The sequence below is a fragment of the Martes martes genome (assembly GCF_963455335.1).
Source record: "Martes martes genome assembly, chromosome: 17".
Taxonomy (NCBI): domain Eukaryota; kingdom Metazoa; phylum Chordata; class Mammalia; order Carnivora; family Mustelidae; genus Martes; species Martes martes.
Window position 1 is genome coordinate 54,452,435 of NC_137905.1, and position 21,946 is coordinate 54,474,380.

The following is a 21,946-nucleotide window of genomic DNA, read 5'->3' on the forward strand; positions in this document are numbered from 1 at the left end:
TAATGGTATCAACCCAAGCATATACATTTTAGAGTACTGCATTAATGTCACACAAAGTTGTGTATATTTATTAGAAGGAAATGTTGATAGTTTAGAAGTGAACTTATAAAATTCTACTGTGAAACCTAATTTCACAACAGGGAATCAGAGGCCTTATTAAAAATGTCAATTCTGGTGCTCGCTTCGGCAGCACATATCTTTAAAAAATGTCAATTCTGAAAAAATCATCAATTCTGATTCAGGATTCTGGAATGGGATCTGAGAATGCATTTTTTTTTTAAAGATTTTATTTATTTATTTGACAGATCACAAGTAGGCAGAGAGGCAGGCAGAGAGAGAGGAGAAAGCAGGCAGAGAGCCCGATGTGGGGCTCGATCCCAGGACCCTGGGATCATGACCTGAGCCGAAGGCAGAGGCTTTAACCCACTGAACCACCCAGGCGCCCTGAGTCTGCATTTCTAACAAGCCATTAATAAGAATCTCTTCTCCCGGGGCGTGTGGGCAGCTCAGTCACGGAGCCCGGTGGGAAGCTGCTTCTCCCTCTCTCACTCTCCGTGCTTGTGTTCTGATGTCTCTCTGTCAAATAAATAAATAAAGTCTCATAAATAAATGTCTCTTTGTCTCTCTGTCAAATAAATAAATCAAATATTTTTTTTTAAAGATTTTATTTATTTGACAGAGAGAGACACAGCAAGAGAGGGAACACAAGCAGGGGGAGTGGGAGAGGGAGAAGCAGGCCTCCCGAAGAGGAGGGAGCCCCATGTGGGGCTGGATCCCAGGACTCTGGGATCATGACCAGAGCCAAAGGCAGACGCTTAATGACTGAGCCACCCAGACGCCCCAATAAATAGAAAAAAAAAAAAAAAAGAATTCAGATCAACATTATGAAATCAATAAAGCCCCTTGAAATAATCTGCCTGGTACCTTGCTGTCAGTGTTTAAAAAAGAGCCTTACTTACCAGGTGAGTAAATTCAGTTCACTTTCTGGCAGGCTTAAGAACCTGAAGCTATTCTGGGGACTCGAGAAGAAATAACCCACATCTATAGATGTTGCAGGTGAATGTGATGGCGGGTATTTGGTCTGGCTTCTTAAACTCATGAGGTTCTAAAAATTCATTCTGAGGGCCACCTGGCTGGCTCAGTTGGCAGAGCATCTGACTCTCGATCTTGGGGTCATGGGTTTGAGCCCCACATCCACATTGGGTTTACCCCCAAAAAACCCAAAACAAAACAAAAAGAACACTTAAAAAATATAAATTCAATCTGAAATTCCTTAGAAAGGGTTCCAGCAAAGCAGATTTCATTGAAACTTTAAAGTCAGTCACTATTCGTGCTGCACTGACATAATTAGGCCAAGCTTGTTAAAACTGGGCTATTTTATAAACAAATAGTCTCGATTTGCTATGTTTGTTTAAAAGGAGGTTAATTTTAGAGAGAAAAATTCTATTTTTGTAACATACTTTTATGGATCTTAGATTCCAGTTACGATGAACTATTTTTAAATGTTGTTTGCCTATAAAACTGGCTGGATCCTGAATTCTTTGGTTTCCTCTGGTATCTGCCTCTGACCTGCAGTCACTGAGAACCGAAACTTCTCTTTGTGCCTGCAAACTGAAGCTAGGTGACTCCAGGTAAACTTCAGAGAAACTGCCAAATGGCCCGTGTTTACACAGTCTTCTTGCCTCTTGCTCTTTGGACCACTCAGAACACCCACGGAGATATTCCGGCAGCAGACCAGGAACATCTCTCAGATTGCCACTGCCTGCCCTCCATCTGAAGATGCTTGAAGCCCGACATCTAAACGTCTTCCCACTGGCAGCATTCAGGATTCCGACATTGAGTTTATCATTCTCTCAACCGTTACCTGTGCTTTATTCATGCAATTTCTTGATACACTCAGAAATCCAAGTGAGAAAAGCTGTCTTACAAAATAAGATGACTTGGGGTGCCTGGGTGGCTCAGTTGGTTAGGCATCTGCCTTTGGCTCCGGTCATGATCCCAGGGATCGAGTCCTGCACTGGCTCCGTCTCAGTGGGGAGCCTGCTGTTCCCCAGGCTTGTGTGCTTACTCTCTCTGACAAATAAATAAAATCCTAATTTTGTTTTAATTTAACAGAAATTAGAAAAGAACTCAAAAAAAGACCTGAATGAATATTTGCACATTTATGCCCATTTCAGTTTTACACACAAGAGCCCAAAATAGGTACAATCAACTCAAATGCCTATGCATGGTTAAAGGGATAAAGAAAACATGTAGCATATACATATCATGAAATATTTCTGAGCCTTGAGAAGGATACAGACATTATGACATGATACAACTTGGATAAACCTTGAGGACATTGCATCAAGTGAAAGAAATGAGTCACAAAGAGACAGATTCTGTAGGAATCCACTTACGTGAGTCAACTAAGGTGATGAAACTCATAAAAAATTAAAATGGCACCTGCCGGGGACTTAGGGTAGAGGGAAAGGAGGAAGTGGTTGTTTAACAGGTATTACATTTTACTCCTGCAACAAGAGAAAGTAACAGAACTTGTTTGCACAGTAATGTGAAAGGTTAAGTAATTAGTTTGCACAATAATTCAAAATGTTTAGTCCACGATACTTTGATGGTAAATTTTATGCCATTTTTAAACTACAATTAAAATAAAAAAATATGGGGGCGCCTGGGTAGCTCAGTGGGTTAAGCCTCTGCCTTCAGCTCAGGTCATGATCTCAGGGTCCTGGGACTAAGCCCCACATCAGGCTCTCTGCTCGCAGGGAAACTGCTTCTTCCTCTCTCTGCCTGCCTCTCCTACTTGTGATCTCTGTCAAATAAATAAATAAAATCTTTAAAAAAAAATGTGAAGATGGGGTGCCTGGATGGCTCAGTGGGTTAAAGCCTCTGCCTTCAGCTCAGGTCATGGTCTCAGGGTCCTGGGATCGAGCCCCGCGTCGGGCTCTCTGCTCAGCAGGGGACCTGCTTCCTCCTCTCTCTGTCTGCCTCTCTGACTACTTGTAGTCTCTGTCTATCAAATAAATAAATAAATAAATCTTTAAAAAAAATGTGAAGAGAATGAATAGATGATGAAATAGATTTAGTTTTCATGACTACTCACTTAGGCAGGACAAAGCAACCATTGACCATTAACCAAGAATAGAAATAAAGAAGTTATGAGCAGAGTCAGAGTGATGTTCCTACATAAAATGACACAGAGAATTTTTTTTGCAATAGACACATGGCTAATATATACTTGAATTAAACCCCAGATCTCTTTAAAAATAACGAGTCGAAAATTTTGATCCCAAATCATAATATGTTGGTAAAAATCTAAAGCACGGTTGACTAATATCATGGATCCTACCAAAAATTGGAAATACAGAGTTGTAAATGCAAAAACAAGAGAAAACTCACCATCTCAATTCTGAATACATCATAGATGTACTATTAAAAAAGATTTCTTCTGGGGCGCCTGGGTGGCTCAGTGGGTTAAAGCCTCTGCCTTCGGCTCGGGTCATGATCCCAGGGTCCTGGGATTGAGCCCCGCATCAGGCTCTCTGCTCGATGGGAAGCCTGTTTCCCCCTCTCTCTCTACCTGCCTCTCTGCCTACTTGTGATCTTTCTCACTGTCAGATAAATAAATAAAATCTTAAAAAAAAAAAGATTTCTTCCACATAACTGGAAGTCTTAACCATGACTGTAAAATCATAGAGCACAAACATTTCAAATCATGAGTCTGTATTGTAGGGCAGGAACATTTCACAGTAAAGGCAACAGTTTGAAATAACAACTTTTGATCGAGCATTTAAAAGACACTGGAGAGTGGGGTGCCTGGGTGGCTCAGTCGTTAAGCATCTGTGATTGGCTCAGGTCATGATCCCAGGGTTCTGGAATTGAGCCCCATGTCTGACTCCCTGCTCGGCGGGAAGCCTGCTTCTCCCTCCCCACTCCCCCTGCTTGTGTTCCCTCTTTCCCTGCGTCTCTCTGTGTCAAATAAATAAATCTTAGAAAATAGTAAATAAAAATAAAAGATATTGGAGAAATTTATCATAGTATTATTATAGCATTCCCATTCTTACACAATAATAAGAGTTTTAAGCCATTCTGTAGAAGAATTTAAAAAAAAAAACCCACAAACAAACAAAAAACTCTTCGTTTGTAAATAAAGGAAGAAATGAAAGTTGTAAAAATGCTGAGCATCACTAATACATAAAATAAACATTTGGGATTAAGTTATACCATGACTCAGTTACATGTTGAGAGACATGAATGAAAAACCTAGTAACTTTTTACTAAAGTAAATTTAAATTTGTAAGTTAGATATTTTAATAAATACAGGTACCTACTATTACTTGCTACATAATATGTGCACATTCAAGCATTTCCTATCAAAACTTTTCAATCTAAAAGGACACCTAAGTTTGACATATATCCAATCAGAAAATGAAAACATGGGACACAGGCTCAGTTCCCTTTGTACTAAACAACACAGAATTATTACTTTTTTGAAGATTTTATTTATTTGAGAGAGAGTGAGTGAGCACAAGCAGGTAGAGCAGCAGAGGGAGAAGTAGGCTCCCCACTGAGCAGGGAGCCGAATGTGGGACTTGATCCTATGACCCTGGGATCATGACCTGAGCTGAGGGCAGACACTTAATTGCCTGAGTCACCCAGGCGCGCCAATAAAAAAAAAGACATTTTTGAAGTGAAATGAAGTATTAGAATTTCTTATTTTAGGGAGGTGGCTTGTTTTTGGATGGAAACAATGTGTCTCAATTTTGTACCATTAAGCTTTAAGCCTCTCAAAGATTGGAGATCAAAAACAGAAAACATGTGATATCTGTTTCTAGTGTTCCTGGCATTTTTGCATCAAACCCCAATACACCCAGTATTCCCCTCACACACTTTGGACATGAGGCATAAATAGAACTTAGAAACAGCTTCTCAGACAGATCCTCAGAAATAGGCACAGATTTCCCTGGGGCCCCAAGAACAAGGGAAAAGCACTGAGATCACTGTGACCCTCATAGACCAAGGAGAGGCCCTGAGCCCTCCCTGTGGATCTGACGGACCATCACTGGAGCTAAAGGAAGATCCTTAGAGAATGGAAGAGCAAGAGATAATGTTGGATAGCAGGTGTCCCTCTGTGACAGCAAAAGAAAGAAACCTAGACTTCTCAAACTTGTTTCCATTCAACAAGAACAAATCACACTTAAAGGTCCAGCTTTCTCCTTGAACTTCAGACCTCGCCTCCATTATCTGCTTCATTCATTCCAACCTACCTGGGTGTGTGGCTATGCTCTCCTTTCTCTTCACTTGCCAGGGCTCCTTCTTTTGCTCCAAAAAGGTGACCAAGTCTGGCTTTGACACAAGACCTATTTATTTAAAAAAGAAGAAGAAGAAGAACATGAGTATTGCTGGAGACTCTAATTTTTTTTTAAGATTTTATTTATTCATTTGATAGACAGAGATCACAAGTAGGCAGAAAAGCAGGTGGAAAGAGGAAGTACCTCTCTGCTGAGCAGAGAGCCTGATGTGAGGCTCTATCCCAGGACCCTGGGATCACAACCTGAGCCGAAGGCAGAGGCTTTAACCCACTGAGCCACCCAGGCACCCAGATTCTAACTTTCAGTCCAGTTTTGCACTCAGTAGAGAAAAGAGGACATTGTAGTATTCTGGAAAATGATTTCCCAAACTTTGTTGCACAACAGCTCCTTTAGAACACAAAGGAGAGTTTTCTAATCTTCAGATCTTTTTTTTTTTTTAAGGATTTTATTTATTTATTTGACAGACAGAGATCACAAGTAGGCAGAGAGGCAGGCAGAGAGAGGGAGGAAGGAGGCTCCCCACTGAGCAGAGAGCCCGATGTGGGACTTGATCCCAGGACCCTGAGATCATGACCCGAGCTGAAGGCAGAGGCTTAACCCACTGAGACACCCAGGTGCATCCCTAATATTCAGATCTTAAGCCAAGTATTACTGATAAAATAACAAGGGGCTGAAATTAGAATTTAGGATGTGGGCAATACCATTTAATGTCACTCAGTGTTTAGAACTATCACTCATCTACAGTAATGATGATGGTACTTTAAGGAAAGGAAAGCTAAAACTGAAAATGAAGCATCATGAACAGTTTTAGCTCAACACCTAGAGAGCCCAACTTCTTTCCCTTACGGCGGGGATCTGAATTCTATGCATGCTAAAAAGAATCTCCCAAGAGACCTCCTTCCAGGAAGGAACAAATCCCTGAGTGTGGGTTTGGAACCATGTCCCATGAAGTGAATGAGGCTAAAACTGTCACCAGTAACTCTCCACCCAAGAAGGAGTCTGGATTTCATTGCTACAACACAGGACATGTTTAGGCTTGTTTCCTAAGCACACGTGTGTTTGTGCCTCCCTTATACCCATCACTACATATGATGACAAAACTTCCCTTCCAAGGGGGAGGAGTCAAGATGGCGGAGAAGTAGCAGGCTGAGACGACATCGGGTAGCAGGAGATCAGCTAGACAGCTTATCTAACCATTGTGAACACCTACAAATCCAACGGGAAATCGAAGAGAAGAAGAGCAACAATTCTAGAAACAGAAAATCAATCACTTTCTGAAAGGTAGGACCTGCGGAGAAGTGAATCCAAAGCGACGGGAAGACAGACCGCGGGGGGAGGGGCCGGCACCCGGCAAGCGGCGGAGCGACGGAGCACAAAATCGGGACTTTTAAAAGTCGGCTCCACTGGGAGACATCGCTCCAGAGGATAAACTGGGGGGAAACCCAGGCGGGGTCAGCATAACCCCAGGTCCCGCGGGGTCACAGAAGGACTGGGGGTGTCTGAGTGCCGCAGAGCTCGCAGGTATTGGAGCGGGGAAGCCGGCTACAGCGACAAAGCCGAGGAGCGAGCTCTAAGCCCAGGGTTACCTTGTGCCGGTCGCAGGCTGGGTGGGCTCGGAGCGCGGCCGGAGGCCACGGAGACAGAAGCGACCCGGCGCTTTTCTCCAGCTCCAGCAATTGACTGCTTTCCTCGAGGCGCAACCGCAGGCCAGGGAGGCGGGACGGTTGGGCGCTTTGCTCTGAGAGCGCACTGAGGAGCGGAACCCCAAGCTCTCAGCTTCTCCGGGCCGGAGACTGGGAGGCCGCCATCTTCATTCCCGTCCTCCCGACTCTACGGAAAGCGCTCAAGGAACAAAAGCTCCTGAAAGCAAACTGGAGCGGATTACTTAGCCCGGCCCCTGGCAAGGGCGGTGCAATTCCGCCTGCGGCAAAGACACTTGAGAATCACTACAACAGGCCCCTCCCCCAGAAGATCAACAAGAAACCCAGCCAAAACCAACTTCACTCACCAAGAACAGCGGAATCCCACAGGAGGAGAAAGCAAATCTTATCTGGACAAATGACAAGGCAAAAAAACTCACCTCAAAAAAAAGAACAAGAGGCCGTACCGAAGGCTGGAGACCTAATCAATACGGACATAGGTAACATGACAGATCTAGAGTTCAGAATGACGATTCTCAAGGTTCTAGCCGGGCTCGAAAAAGGCATAGAAGATATTAGAGAAGCCCTCTCCGGAGAGATAAAAGCCCTCTCTGGAGAAATAAAAGAACTAAAATCTAACCAAGTTGAAATCAAAAAAGCTATTAATGAGGTGCAATCAAAAATGGAAGCTCTCACTGCTAGGATAAATGAGGCAGAAGAAAGAATTAGTGACATAAAAGACCAAATGACAGAGAATAAAGAAGCTGAGCAAAAGAGAGACAAACAAATACTAGACCACGAGGAGAGAATTCGAGAGATAAGTGACACCATAAGACGACACAACATTAGAATAATTGGGATTCCAGAAGAAGAAGAAAGAGAGAGAGGAGCAGAAGGTATATTGGAGACAATTATTGGAGAGAATTTCCCTAATATGGCAAAGGGAACAAACATCAAAATCCAGGAGATGCTAAGAACGCCCCTCAAAATCAATAAAAATAGGTCCCCACCTCGTCACCTGATAGTAAAATTTACAAGTCTTAGTGACAAAGAGAAAATCCTGAAAGCAGCCCGGGAAAAGAAGTTGGTAACATACAAGGGTAAAAACATTAGATCGGCAGTGGACCTATCCACAGAGACCTGGCAGGCCAGAAAGAACTGGCATGATATATTCAGAGCACTAAACGAGAAAAACATGCAGCCAAGAATACTATATCCGGCTAGGCTATCATTGAAAATAGAAGGAGAGATAAAGAGCTTCCAGGACAAACAAAAGCTGAAAGAATTTGCAAACACCAAACCAGCTCTACAGGAAATATTGAAAGGGGTGCTCTAAGCAAAGAGAGACCCTAAAAGGAGTAGATCAGAAAGAAACAGAGACAATATACAGTAACAGTCACCTTACAGGCAACACAATGGCAAGAGATTCATATCTCTCAATAGTTACCCTGAATGTTAATGGGCTAAATGCCCCAATCAAAAGACACAGGGTATCAGAATGGATAAAAAAACAAAACCCAGCAATATGCTGCCTACAAGAAACTCATTTTAGACCCGAAGACACCTCCAGATTTACAGTGAGGGGGTGGAAAACAATGTACCATGCTAATGGACATCAGAAGAAAGCTGGGGTGGCAATCCTTCTATCAGATCAATTAGATTTTAAGCCAAAGACTATAATAAGAGATGAGGAAGGACACTATATCATACTCAAAGTGTCTGTCCAACAAGAAGACCTAACAATCTTAAATATCTATGCCCCGTTAGGGCAGCCAACTATATAAACCAATTAATAACAAAATCAAAGAAATACATCGACAGGAATACAATAATAGCAGGGGAATTTAACACTCCCCTCACTGAAATGGACAGATCATCTAAGCAAAAGATCAACAAGGAAATAAAGGCCTTAAATGACACACTGGGCCAGATGGACATCACAGATACATTCAGAACATTCCATTCCAAAGCAACAGAATACACATTCTTCTCTAGTGCACATGGAACATTCTCCAGAATAGACCACATCCTGGGACATAAATCAGGTCTCAATCGGTACCAAAAGATTGAGATCATTCCCTGCATATTTTCAGACCACAAGGCTCTGAAGCTAGAACTCAGTCACAAGAGGAAATTTGGAAAGAACGCAAATACATGGAGACTAAACAGCATCCTTCTAAAAAATGAATGGGTCCACCAGGAAATTAAAGAAGAATTGAAAAAAAATCATGGAAACAAATGATAATGAAAACACAACGGTTCAAAATCTGTGGGACACAACAAAGGCAGTCCTGAGAGGAAAATATATAGCGGTGCAAGCCTTTCTCAAGAAACAAGAAAGGTCTCAAATACACAACCTAACCCTACACCTAAAGGAGCTGGAGAGAGAACAACAAAGAAAGCCTAAACCCAGCAGGAGAAGAGAAATCATAAAGATCAGAGCAGAAATCAATGAAATAGAAACTAAAAAAATAATAGAAAAAATCAACAAAACTAGGAGCTGGTTATTTGAAAGAATTAATAAGATTGACAAACCCCTGGCCAGACTTATCAAAAAGAAAAGAGAAAGGATGCAAATAAATAAAATCATGAATGAAAGAGGAGAGATCACAACCAACACCAAAGAAATACAAACAATTATAAGAACATACTACGAGCAACTCTATGCCAACAAATTTCACAATCTGGAAGAAATGGATACGAGCAACTCTATGCCAACAAATTTCACAATCTGGAAGAAATGGATACATTTCTAGAGACATATAAACTACCACAACTGAACCAGGAAGAAATAGATAACCTGAACAGACCCATAACCAGTAAGGAGATTGAAACAGTCATCAAAAATCTCCAAACAAACAAAAGTCCAGGACCAGACGGCTTCCCAGAGGAATTCTACCAAACATTTAAAGAAGAATTAATTCCTGTTCTCCTGAAACGGTTCCAAAAAAGAGAAATGGAAGGAAAACTTCCAAACTCATTCTATGAGGCCAGCATCACCTTGATCCCAAAACCAGACAAGGATCCCACCAAAAAAGAGAATTACAGACCCATATCCTTGATGAACACAGATGCGAAAATTCTCACCAAAATACTGGCCAATAGGATCCAACAGTACATTAAAAGGATTATTCACCACGACCAAGTGGGATTTATTCCAGGGCTGCAAGGTTGGTTCAACATCCGCAAATCAATCAATGTGATACAATACATTAATAAAAGAAAGAGTAAGAACCATATGATACTCTCAAAAGATGCTGAAAAAGCATTTGACAAAGTGCAGCATCCCTTTCTGATTAAAACTCTTCAAAGTGTAGGGATAGAAGGCACATACCTCAATATTATCAAAGCCATCTATGAAAAACCCACCGCAAATATCATTCTCAATGGAGAAAAACTGAAAGCTTTTCCGCTAAGGTCAGGAACACGGCCGGGATGTCCGTTATCACCACTGCTGTTCAACATAGTACTAGAAGTCCTAGCCTCAGCAATCAGACAACAAAAAGAAATTAAAGGCATCCAAATTGGCAAAGAAGAAGTCAAACTATCACTCTTTGCAGATGATATGATACTATATGTGGAAAACCCAAAAGGCTCCACTCCAAAACTGCTAGAACTCATACAGGAATTCAGTAAAGTGTCAGGATATAAAGTTAATGCACAGAAATCAGTCGCATTTCTTTACACTAACAACAAGACAGAAGAAAGAGAAATTGAGGAGTCAGTCCCATTTACAATCGCACCCAAAACCATAAGATACCTAGGAATAAATCTAACCAAAGAGGCAAAGCATCTATACTCAGAAAACTATAAAGTGCTCATGAAAGAAACTGAGGAAGACACAAAGAAATGGAAAAATATTCCATGCTCATGGATTGGAAGAACAAATATTGTGAAAATGTCTATTCTACCTAAAGCAATCTACACATTTAATGCAATCCCTATCAAAATCCCATCCATTTTTTTTAAAGAAATAGAACAAATAATCCTAAAATTTATATGGAACCAGAAAAGACCTCAAATAGCCAAAGGAATATTGAAAAAGAAAGCCAAAGTTGGTGGCATCACAATTCCAGACTTCAAGCTCTATTACAAAGCTGTCATCATCAAGACAGTATGGTACTGGCACAAAAACAGACATATAGATCAATGGAACAGAATAGAGAGCCTAGAAGTAGACCCTCAACTCTATGGTCAACTAATCTTCGACAAAGCAGGAAAGAATATCCAAGGGAAAAAAGACAGCCTCTTCAACAAATGGTGCTGGGAAAATTGGACAGCCACATGCAGAAAAATGAAATTGGACTATTTCCTTACACCACACACAAAAATAGACTCAAAATGGATGAAGGACCTCAATGTGAGAAAGGAATCTATCAAAATCCTTGAGGAGAACGCAGGCAGCAACCTCTTTGACCTCAACTGCAGCAACTTCTTCCTAGGAACATCGCCAAAGGCAACAGAAGCAAGGGCAAAAATGATCTATTGGGATTTCATCAAGATCAAAAGCTTTTGCACAGCAAAGGAAACAGTTAACAAAACCAAAAGACAACTGACAGAATGGGAGAAGATACTTGCAAACGACATATCAGATAAAGGGCTAGTATCCAAAATCTATAAAGAGCTTATCAAACTCAACACCCAAAGAACAAATAATCCAGTCAAGAAATGGGCAGAGGACATGAACAGACATTTCTGCAAAGAAGACATCCAGATGGCCAACAGACACGTGAAAAAATGCTCCACATCACTCAGCATCAGGGAAATACAAATCAAAACCACAATGAGATACCACCTCACACCAGTCAGAATGGCTAAAATTAACAAGTCAAGAAATGACAGATGCTGGCGAGGATGCGGAGAGAGGGGAACCCTCCTACGCTGCTGGTGGGAATGCAAGCTGGTGCAATCACTCTGGAAAACAGTGTGGAGGTTCCTCAAAAAACTGAAAATAGAGCTACCTTATGACCCAGCAATTGCACTACTGGGTATATAGCCTAAAGATACAAATGTGGTGCTCCGAAGGGGCATGTGCACCCGAATGTTTATAGCAGCAATGTCCACAATAGCCAAACTGTGGAAAGAGCCTAGATGTCCATCAACAGATGAATGGATAAAGAAGATGTGGTATATATACACAATGGAATACTATGCAGCCATCAAAAGACATGAAATCTTGCCATTTGCGACGACGTGGATGGAACTAGAGGGTATCATGCTTAGCGAAATAAGTCAATCGGAGAAAGACAACTATCATATGATCTCTTTGATATGAGGAAGCGGAGATGCAATGCGGGGGTTTGGGAGGAGGTAGGAAAAGGAAAAAATGAAAAGATGGGATTGGGAGGGAGACAAACCATAAAAGACTCAATCTCAAAAAACAGACTGAGGGTTGCTGGGGGAAGGGGGGATGGGAGAGGGTGGTGGGGAAATGGACATTGGGGAGGGTATGTGCTATGATGAGTGCTGTGAAATGTGTAAACCTGGCGATTCAGAGACCTGTACCCCTGGGGATAAAAATACATTATATGTTTATTAAAATAAGAAACAAAACAAAACAAAAAAAACACTTCCCTTCCAGATTTTCATCCTAACCCTAAACAAAAGGAAGTCATACACCCTGCCTACACTCTACAGCTTTGTAAGTTATTCCCCTGATATCTATATTTGCTGCAGATTCAGTTTCCTTTGAGTGAGAACTACACCTTGTGTAGCCTCTACCAGTAACTCATCATGGAGTGAACTCATGTTAGTTCAGCTACAGGACCTTATCCTCACCCAAGAAGAGGAGGCATCCGTGGTTCTCCCACATCACATTCCTGTATAGTTCCTGCTGCGTGTGGGTCAGGCATCTCCACTCCTCCTGAGAGAATTCTATGGCCACATCCCTGAATGTCAGCTGTCCCTGCAGTAAATACCACAGTCACCAAGTGGCCACCGGCAGACCTCAAAATTTTACCCAAGTTGTAAAGAAGGAGTTAGGACAAATGGTTCTGGCTGAGGTGAGTTTCCTGCTTTATCCAGTAAGATAATTTTTAACACAGTAATCTGCTTGTATTTATTCTCTAAAGCTGAGGTAACGAGGTGGCGTATGAACCACAGAAACACTTTTAATACTCTGTATTTCTTGAAAAGAAATTGGAAAATGAAGGATTCAATAGAGGCTTACACATGTTTGAGTACTGTATTTATATCATACAGTATAAGTTGTGTATATTTCTTTTTTTTTAAAGACTTTATTTATTTATTTGACAGACAGAGATCACAGGTAGGCAGAGAGGCAGCCAGAGAGAGAGGAAGGGAAGCAGGCTCCCCGCTGAGCAGAGAGCCTGATGCGGGGCTCGATCCCAGGACCCTGGGATCATGACCTGAGCCGAAGGCAGAGGCTTTAACCCACTGAGCCACCCAGGTGCCCCTCTTTTTTTTTTTTTTTTAAGATTTTATTTATTTGGGCACCTGGGCGACTCAGTCATTAAGCATCTGCCTTTGGCTCAGATCATGATTCCAGGGTCCTGGGATAGAGCCGGGCATCGGGCTCTCTGCTCAGTGGGAAGCCTGCTTCTCCCTCTCCCACTCCCCCACTTGTGTTCCCTCTCTTGCTGTGTCTGTCAAATAAATAAATAAAATCTTTAAAAAAAAAAAAAAAGAACAAAAGAACCCTAGTGGATTTATAGAAATTTCAAACCTCATAAATGGAGCATCTTGGGGTGTCTAGGTGGCTCAGTGGGTTAAGCCTCTGCCTTCGGCTCAGGTCATGATCTCAGGGTCCTGGGATCAAGCCCCGCATTGGGCTCTCTGCTCAGTGAGGAGCCTGCTTCCTCCCTCTCTCTGCCTGTCTCTCTGCCTACTTGTGATCTTTGTCTGTCAAATAAATAAATAAAATCTGAAAAAAAAAATAGAGAATCTTTTTTTTTTTTTTTTTGGCTTTCCAGAGAGGAAGGCTCTGATTCTTTTTCCAGACCTTTCTTAGCTATTTTGGGCTACATGTCCGTTTTGCTTATTTGTACATTTTCCTAATCCTAGTGGACGGCTGATAAAGCATTCACATGGGACCCACATATGAACTGTTCTCCTTGACTGATATCCAAGAAGCTGAGCCCTTCCACGATAGAAATCGTGGATTTAATGCCTTCTCCTGTGACTCTGTCAAAAAGAACATTTCTCGGGGCACCTGGGTGGCTCAGTTGGTTAAGCAACTGCCTTCGGCTCAAGTCATAATCCCAGGATCCTGGGGTTGTGCCCTGCATCAGGCGTCTGCTCTGTGGGGAGCCTGCTTCCCCCTCTGCCCACTGCTCTCTCTGCTTGTGCTCTCTGTCAGATGAATAAATAGAATCTTAAACACACACACACACACAGAGGGGACATTTCTCAAAATTTCAGGACAGTAATTCAAAGTGACAAATGTTCATGTCTATTTGGAAGCTAGGTTGGAGAAAACAGAGAGAACTTCTGGAATATAGCAAAGAAGTATTCTAAAGAGCTAAACTTCAGTATCATTAAAAAAAATAGTTTACTTGAGAAAGAGAGAGAGAGAGTGCATGAACAGGGGAGGGGGTGGGAGAAGCAGACTCCCCGCTGAGCAGGAGTCTGATGTGGGGCTCCATTCCAGGACCCTGAGATCATGACCTGAGCCCAAGGCAGATGCTTAATCAGCTGAACCAACCAGGTGCCCTCTTAAAAGATTTTTAAGAGTAGGTGAAAACACTCATAAGACAGGAATATCAGAACTAGAGAAATAAACCTTTGCAATTTTTAAATGCATGGAATTTCAGGAGGAAAAGATGACACAGCCTCTAACCAGGGATACAAGGCTTACCTGAGAACCGGCCATTTCATCCTCTTCCTCCTTGTTCTCTAGCTTTCCTTCTTGGGAGACCCTTGTTGTGAAAATCACAGCTGGATCGATCATAAGCATTTGCCTCTAACAAAGACTCTCTTCACCTGTTACCTACTCCTTTCCAGGCAGGACACTGAAATACAAAAAAAAAGCCCTACCTCCTACTCTTTTGTGTGTCAGGAGCTATTCAAAGATCATGAGCTTCTCCAAGAAGACCAATCCCTCCGTTTCTCCTTCCCTGTTGTCAGGGAGCCTCCCCGCCAATGACACCCACACATTCTACTACAGCATAAGAACTCTGTGCTGCATGGACCTGACCCTTCCAGATTCATGTAGGGGAGACCCTGTTACCTCTCCCTGGACCATAGCCAGCATTCAACTCTAATAAGTTACTGAGGGGTTCTCATGCTTCACTATGGCACTTAGAATCACCTGAAACACATGATTAAAAGCACATTTGTTCTCACTGAGACCTATTGACAAATTCTGTGGTGGAGGTCACAAGTGATGAAATTCAAAACTTCACATGTTATTCTAATGGACAGCCTGGGCTCAGAACCACTTAACTAAGAATTCCCGAGCTTTAATGTGCATAGAAATTATTACTTGCTCCAGACCTCCCCTGAAGAAACTGATGCTTCAGGATTGGAGGGTGGGTCCATGGACTGGCATCATAGAAGCTTCCACCTAGTCCTGATAAAGGACCACATGGACACAGAATCAGTATCACTAAGCTAATAAAAGATGACACAGCACACCTAAACTGCATATATGCACCATCGTGTCTCAACATACATTCTCTTGGTTCTCAGAGAAGACCACGAATCACCATCGTGAAACATCACAGTCTTTGCTGATCCTCTGAAGTTTACAGAAGGGTAGAGAAGGTAGTGATACCCTGTTACTCAAACCCAAGTTCAGGGGCTCCATGCTTAAAAGCCAATACTTGAGAGACAAGTGTTGGTAATGCTAACCTTAAAAATAGACAGTGCTAATTATTTTACCAGCAAAAGACTGGTTTATTCAGGAGTAAAAAAGAATAGCAATCCAGGGGGTGCCTGGGTGGCTCAGTGGTTTAAAGCCTCTGCCTTCGGCTCAGGCCATGATCCCAGGGTCCTGGGATCAAGCCCCACATCGGGCTCTCTGCTCAGCAGGGAGCCTGCTCCCTCCTCTCTCTCTGCCTGCCTCTCTGCCTACTTGTGATTTCTGTCAAATAAATAAATAAATAAAATCTTAAAAAAAATAGCAATCCAGGAAAAACAACTTGTAGTAAAACTGGGGAACAAAAAAGAGCAATTTATTTTAAAAAGGATAAAAAGTGTATGTTGGGAAGTTGTGATGAACTAAAAGTCCTTTGGAGTAACTTGAACTTCAACGTGTGGTAGCTTCTCATTGGATCTTTTGCCCAGGGTGAGTGTCTCTTTTAGTATCTAGGGACAAGCTTTAGTCCATGTAAGGCCAAGTCCATCTCTTATTTTTTCTTAAGATTTTATTTCAAGCAATCTCTTCACCATATGTGGAGCTCAAACTTACAACCCTGAGACGAAGAGTTGCATGCTTCACTGGTTCAGTCTACCAGGAGCCCCAAGTCCGTCTCTTATTAATGGGTCTGCAATTGACTAGGACTAGGACGGCATCAAAACGTCCAGACTCCGTGTTAGTGAGGTTTCCCGTTACTAAGTCTCACATTCCACCCTCTTGATCAGATCTTTTTTTGAAGGCATCACTGATCAACAGTCAAGTTCTTTATATTTAATTTAGTGGTTTTGTCTCTCAGTGCCAGGAGGGACTGTGCCTGTTTGTCAGGTCTCATGTCAGAGTGAAAGTGCATCGCAGTTCAAAGACACTTAAGCTACATTTAAAAGACAGGGAAGTTTAGAAGGGGAAAACCCTCAAGTACTTCCCATCTGAAGTTTATATCTTCTCACTAATGTGAGTGTTGGGCCAGCATCACCTTATTGGACACGTCCTTTCTGCAGAAGATTGAAAAACGACAAATACAACATGATAATTCCAAACTGTACGTTGGTCTGGTCTGGAAATCTTGGGAAAGCTGTGTCCCCAGATGTTATCTGCTTCAATTCTGGGAAGTCTCTGCCTTCAGAGCACCAGATGGTGTGCAGGTCCAGTCAGGATTTGGGCCTTTTTACATGTGTCATGTGATCCAAGAGTCTATTTCCTGGAGTTTGACAGCACAAGATTGTTAAGGGGACCCCATGACTGTTTCCCCAAGGGTCTTAACTAAGAGGCCCCCTGAGGCCAGGGGGATGTTGTCAAGCCATATAGTCCAGTTAATCGCTATAATACCCTATGGGGAAATGCTCTCCATGTTTTTGGTTGAGTCCTCTGAGGGCATTCCTTTCCCGACCATGTACAATGAGAAAAAAAGGAAGTCGATTATTAGAGTGTCTGAGGGTAGGGGAATTTTTTAGATTTTCTTTTAAAGTCTCAAGACTAAGTCAACCTCTTCTTTTGAAACCCAGCCACATGCCTAAGATAAAACACAGCGTGCTGTGCCATGCCGCCAGGGCAGACAGCAGGGACGGAGACCGGGTGAAGGCAGGGATCGGACGGAAGCCTTGGACACAGAGGGGAGATTGTTTGCTCCTCTGTGAGGGCTTCCTGAGCAGTGGGGCAAACTCCCCTCCCTGGGAAGAGAGTGAGCCAATGCCATTTTCATCCCTCCCATCCACAGGGACGGACTTTAATAAGGGCGCGGTGTGCACAGTGCAGTGCCCCCTGCAGGTGCCTTTATAAAATAGGGCAACTATGATAGCCAGAGCAACAAGAGGTCCGTCCCCTAGAATACCAGGACAAACCCCCACAGGCACCAGGACTACTGATCATACAGTCCTGCAAAGTTTCGACTCTAGTCGAAGGACAGGCACAGGACAGGCACGGCCGTATCTAACATACAAAACACAGAGACCTAGACAAAATGCCGAGACAGAGAAATTCATTCCGAAAGAAGCAAGAAGAAGAGATCATGGCCAAGGAGCTCATCAAAGCAGATGTAGGTAACACGAATGAACCAGAATTTAAAACAACGATCATAAAGATACTAGCTGGGCTTGAGAAAAACACAAAAGAAACCAGAGAGACCCTTACTGCAGAGATAAAAGACCTAGAATCTAGTCAGGCCAAAACAAAACAAACAAACAAACAAAAACCCCCTATAACAGAGATGGAAAACCAAACGGATGTAATGCCCACAGGATGGAAGAAGCAGGGGAATGAATAAGTGATACGGAAAATAAAATTATTATGGAAAACAAGGAGGCTGAAAAGAACAGGGAATGAAAAAATGTTAGATCATGAATATAGACTTAGGAAACTCAGCAACTCCATAAAGCATAATAACATTTGTATCATAGGAGTCCCAGAAGAAGAAGAGAGGGGAAAGGGGCTATCCTCAAAACCCCACAGTCAGGTAAATAATAAGCAAATATAATACCTTATATTGAAAGATACACATTCAAAGATATTTTGAGTATCTTTGCATTCTTTTAGGAAAAACTATTTTACTACTGATTGGACTTTAACTTTATCTACTGGTACCATTAGTACAACCTATTTTATGGATAATTATATAACAATTATAAAAGTATTCATTGTATGGTGATAATTTATTATTTATTACTAGAATAGATTATATACTTCACAATTTCACCTGCAATGTGACTGGCTCATAATTGTATATAACACTCTGCGAGGCATGAAAATATAAATGACTGACATGGAGGAAAACACACTACATTTTCTCATGAGATGAGGAAGTTCTGTGACTCCTCCAGGATACAGAGAAGGACCTGGATACACAGTGCTCATCACTCAAGAGAATAAAGGGACTGGCAGGTGGGAAACACGCACTGATTCAGGCTGAGTTGTTCACTTCCCTCCCCACAGTCTAATGCAAAAGAGAAAAAAAAAATACTATGACGGCAGACACGGTATAAAAAGTTAACAAAAGTGCTCTCGAGGACAAGAATGCTTGGGGTCGTAGCTGTCCTCTCAGGGGAGGATCTCGGTGTGATACTGTTCCTGTGAAGGTGTGGCTCCTAGGCTTGCGTTTACACAGAATGACAACCCTCATGAGACCTAAACACAAAACATCTGCGATACATCTGTATGGTGCATAGACTAAGTCTATGTGAGCCTCACAAGGTATAGCAGTGTTTATGATGTATGTGTCATTCTTCCTGTCACACATATAAATACAAAGTGTGATATTTACAAGCTCACATAGGATCCGGCAGAGGACACTGGAGGGGCCAGTGGAACATGGGACTGTAACTTAATGCTTTGTCCACCTGGAGACCCTGGGACTGATGGTGATGGCTTGGAAGACAGTCAAGGGGCCATTATTGCCAATGGGCACACCTCTGGACAGTCTGTGAACCTAGAAAATAAGTATCTATCCAAAATCATGGAGCGAAGGTTTCAAACCAAAGGACTGCCAAGATGTCTGAGATTCCACTAGAAGGAACGATCAACAGTTTGCTACATTTAGGTGACTGAGGAAAAAAACCTCTCAAACTGCCCTGATACCCCTGTAGTATGGGAAATGATGGCATAAGTGGTAGAACTCTGGGAGATTTCCAGGGAAAATCTGGACAAAGAAGATCATTCCCACTGTCAGAGTCTCAGCTGCCATTTTCCAGGGTTCAATATTTATGTTTAAAAAAGAGAAATCAGGGGCACCTGGGTGGCTCAGTGGGTTAAAGCCTCTGCCTTTGGCTCAGGTCATGATCCCAGGGTCCTGGGATCAGGCCCCACATCAGGCTCTCTGCTCAGCAGGGAGCCTGCTTCCCCCTCTCTCTCTGCCTGCCTCTGATCTCTGTCTGTGAAATAAATAAATAAATAATCATTAAAAAAAAATAATAAAATAAAACAAAATAAATAAAAAAGAGAAATCATCATGGAAACATGAGTTTTTGGCTACCTCTTCTATCAAAAATAAAATCTACAGTACTCACCAAAGTCTAAAGTCATATAGTCTTTACAATGTATGGTCCACAGTTACTATTTATTCTAATGATTGTAACATTCATGATTTTTTGTTTTGGACAAATATTCATTTTTTACTGATGTCAGATAATAGTATATATATATTTATATATTACATATATATTATATATATATATATATATCACTATGTATCTCTTCATCTGGCTGTTCATCTATATCCTTTATAAACTGGCAAACACAAGTATTTCCCTGAGTTTGTTTGTTTGTTTCTTTCTTTCTTCCTTCCTTTCTTTCTTTGACAGACAGAGATCACAAGTAGGCAGAGAGGCAGGCAGAGAGAGAAAGAGGGAAGCAGGCTCCCTGTCGAGCAGAGAGCCTGACATGGGACTCGATTCCAGGACCCCGAGATCATGACCTGAGCTGAAGGAAGAGGATTAGCCCACTGAGCCACCCAGGCGCCCTCCCTGTTTTCTGAGATGGTCTATCATCTATAGATGGCTCTATTAATCGAAACCAAGGAGGAGATTATTGGAACCTTCAGTCTATACCCTACAAATATGTGGGTGTGTGTTGTTTGTGTGTGTGTGGGGGGTAGTCTTGTGGGACTGAGCCCTTATCTGTGGGACCTGACAATATCTCTGGGTAGATAGTGTTCAAATTGAGTAAAATTGCAAGACATGCTGGTAGTGTTGGAGACTTGCTAGCTATTGTGGAGAAAGCCGCCCCCCCCCCCCCAGCATATTTGTGACTACAAGCTCTGTGTATATAGTAAGAGGGACAAAGAGGGCATAAGCACAGTAGGGAAGAACTGGGTTTTTCCCTTCATAGAAAATAGACAATAGGGCTGTTTTTCTTCACAACTGACCAAAATCGTTTAGTTAAAAAGGTTTAGGGGAGGGTGCCTGGGTGGCTCAGTGGGTTAAAGCCTCTGCCTTCGACTTGGGTCGTGATCTCAGGGTCTTGAGATCGAGCCCTACATCGGGCTTTCTGCTCAGCGGGGAGCCTGCCTCCCTCTCTCTCTGCCTGCTTCTCTGCCTACTTGTGATATCTCTCTCTCTCTCTGTTAAATAAATAAATAAAACCTTAAAAAAAGGGGGGGGTTTGTTTTGTTTTTAAGATTTTATTTATTTATTTGAGAGAGAGGGAGATCACAAGTAGGCAGAGAGGCAGGCAGAGAGAGAGGAGAAAGCAGGCTCCCTGCTGAGCAGAGAGCCCGATGCGGGGCTCGATCCCAGGACCCTGAGATCATGACCTGAGCCAAAAGCAGAGGCTTAACCCACCGAGCCACCCAGGTGCCCCTTAAAAATAAAAAGGTTTAAGGGCATCTGGGCGGCTCAGCCAGTTAAGCATCTGCCTTCGGCTCAGGTCATGATCTCGGGCTGCTGGGACCGAACCACGTATTGGGCTCCCTGCTTCGGGGGGAGTCTTGTTCTCCTTCTGCCCCTCACTCCACTCATTCTCTCTCTCTCTCTCAAATAAATAAATAAACTCTTTAAAAAAAAAGTTTAGTGATCATCTAAATATCAGTAGAGTCAGCATTTGAACCTGGGTACCTATAGCAAGAGGAGGCATTCAAATGACCTTCCAAAAAGTTCATGGATTATCTCCACTGTCTGACAATCAATGCTTTGTCCAGAAATCTTTGCACAGAACAGCCTCCATGGTCTGAGACTTGAGAGTGTACGTTCCAGCCCTGGACACACGCATATACCCTGAACGGGTATTTAACTGACCCCTGAAGACCAGGTACGCGGCTCCGGCTTCCAGGGTTTAAGCACAGAAGTCCAGCCTACCCGTGACTTACTGTCACATCCGCAGAACCTAGACCAGAGTCCACCCAAAACAATTCATGCGCATCTGTGTCTCGGACTGCATCCTTCATGAGCTGATCATTTCATTGAGGACGACCACCGTAAGGATGCCCAGAGATGTTCATCCTCAAAGCAGGTTCCCCAGACAGGCTCCACTGACATCACCTGAGAACTTGTGAGAACAGAAAACTGGGGGACTACAACCCAGAACTACTGAAACGGTAACATGGGAAGAGGCCTAGAAATCTGAGATTTTGTGACACGTGCATCAGGTGACTCTGATGTAAGATAAATGTGACAGCTCTGCAGTAACCAAGTCACAGATCATCCTTGAGTCATGCACGGATGGTCATTTTCCGATACTCTTTGTGTTTGTGGTGA

At 42.6% G+C, this 21,946-nt stretch overlaps 1 protein-coding gene across 1 annotated transcript in view; it reads right to left on the reverse strand.

The window, feature by feature from the left end:
• Positions 1-14,864, reverse strand: part of LOC308358425 (uncharacterized protein) — a gene marked incomplete at its 5' end in the record, with an annotated part of 93,888 nt that extends 79,024 nt beyond the window's left edge. Inside the window, 3 exons of the mRNA XM_080828607.1 lie at positions 5,265-5,357; positions 12,728-12,854; positions 14,766-14,864. Of these exons, the coding sequence (XP_080684733.1) occupies positions 5,265-5,357; positions 12,728-12,854; positions 14,766-14,864 (319 nt within the window). The remainder of the gene's footprint in view (positions 1-5,264; positions 5,358-12,727; positions 12,855-14,765) is intronic.
• Positions 14,865-21,946: the final 7,082 nt, after the last annotated feature.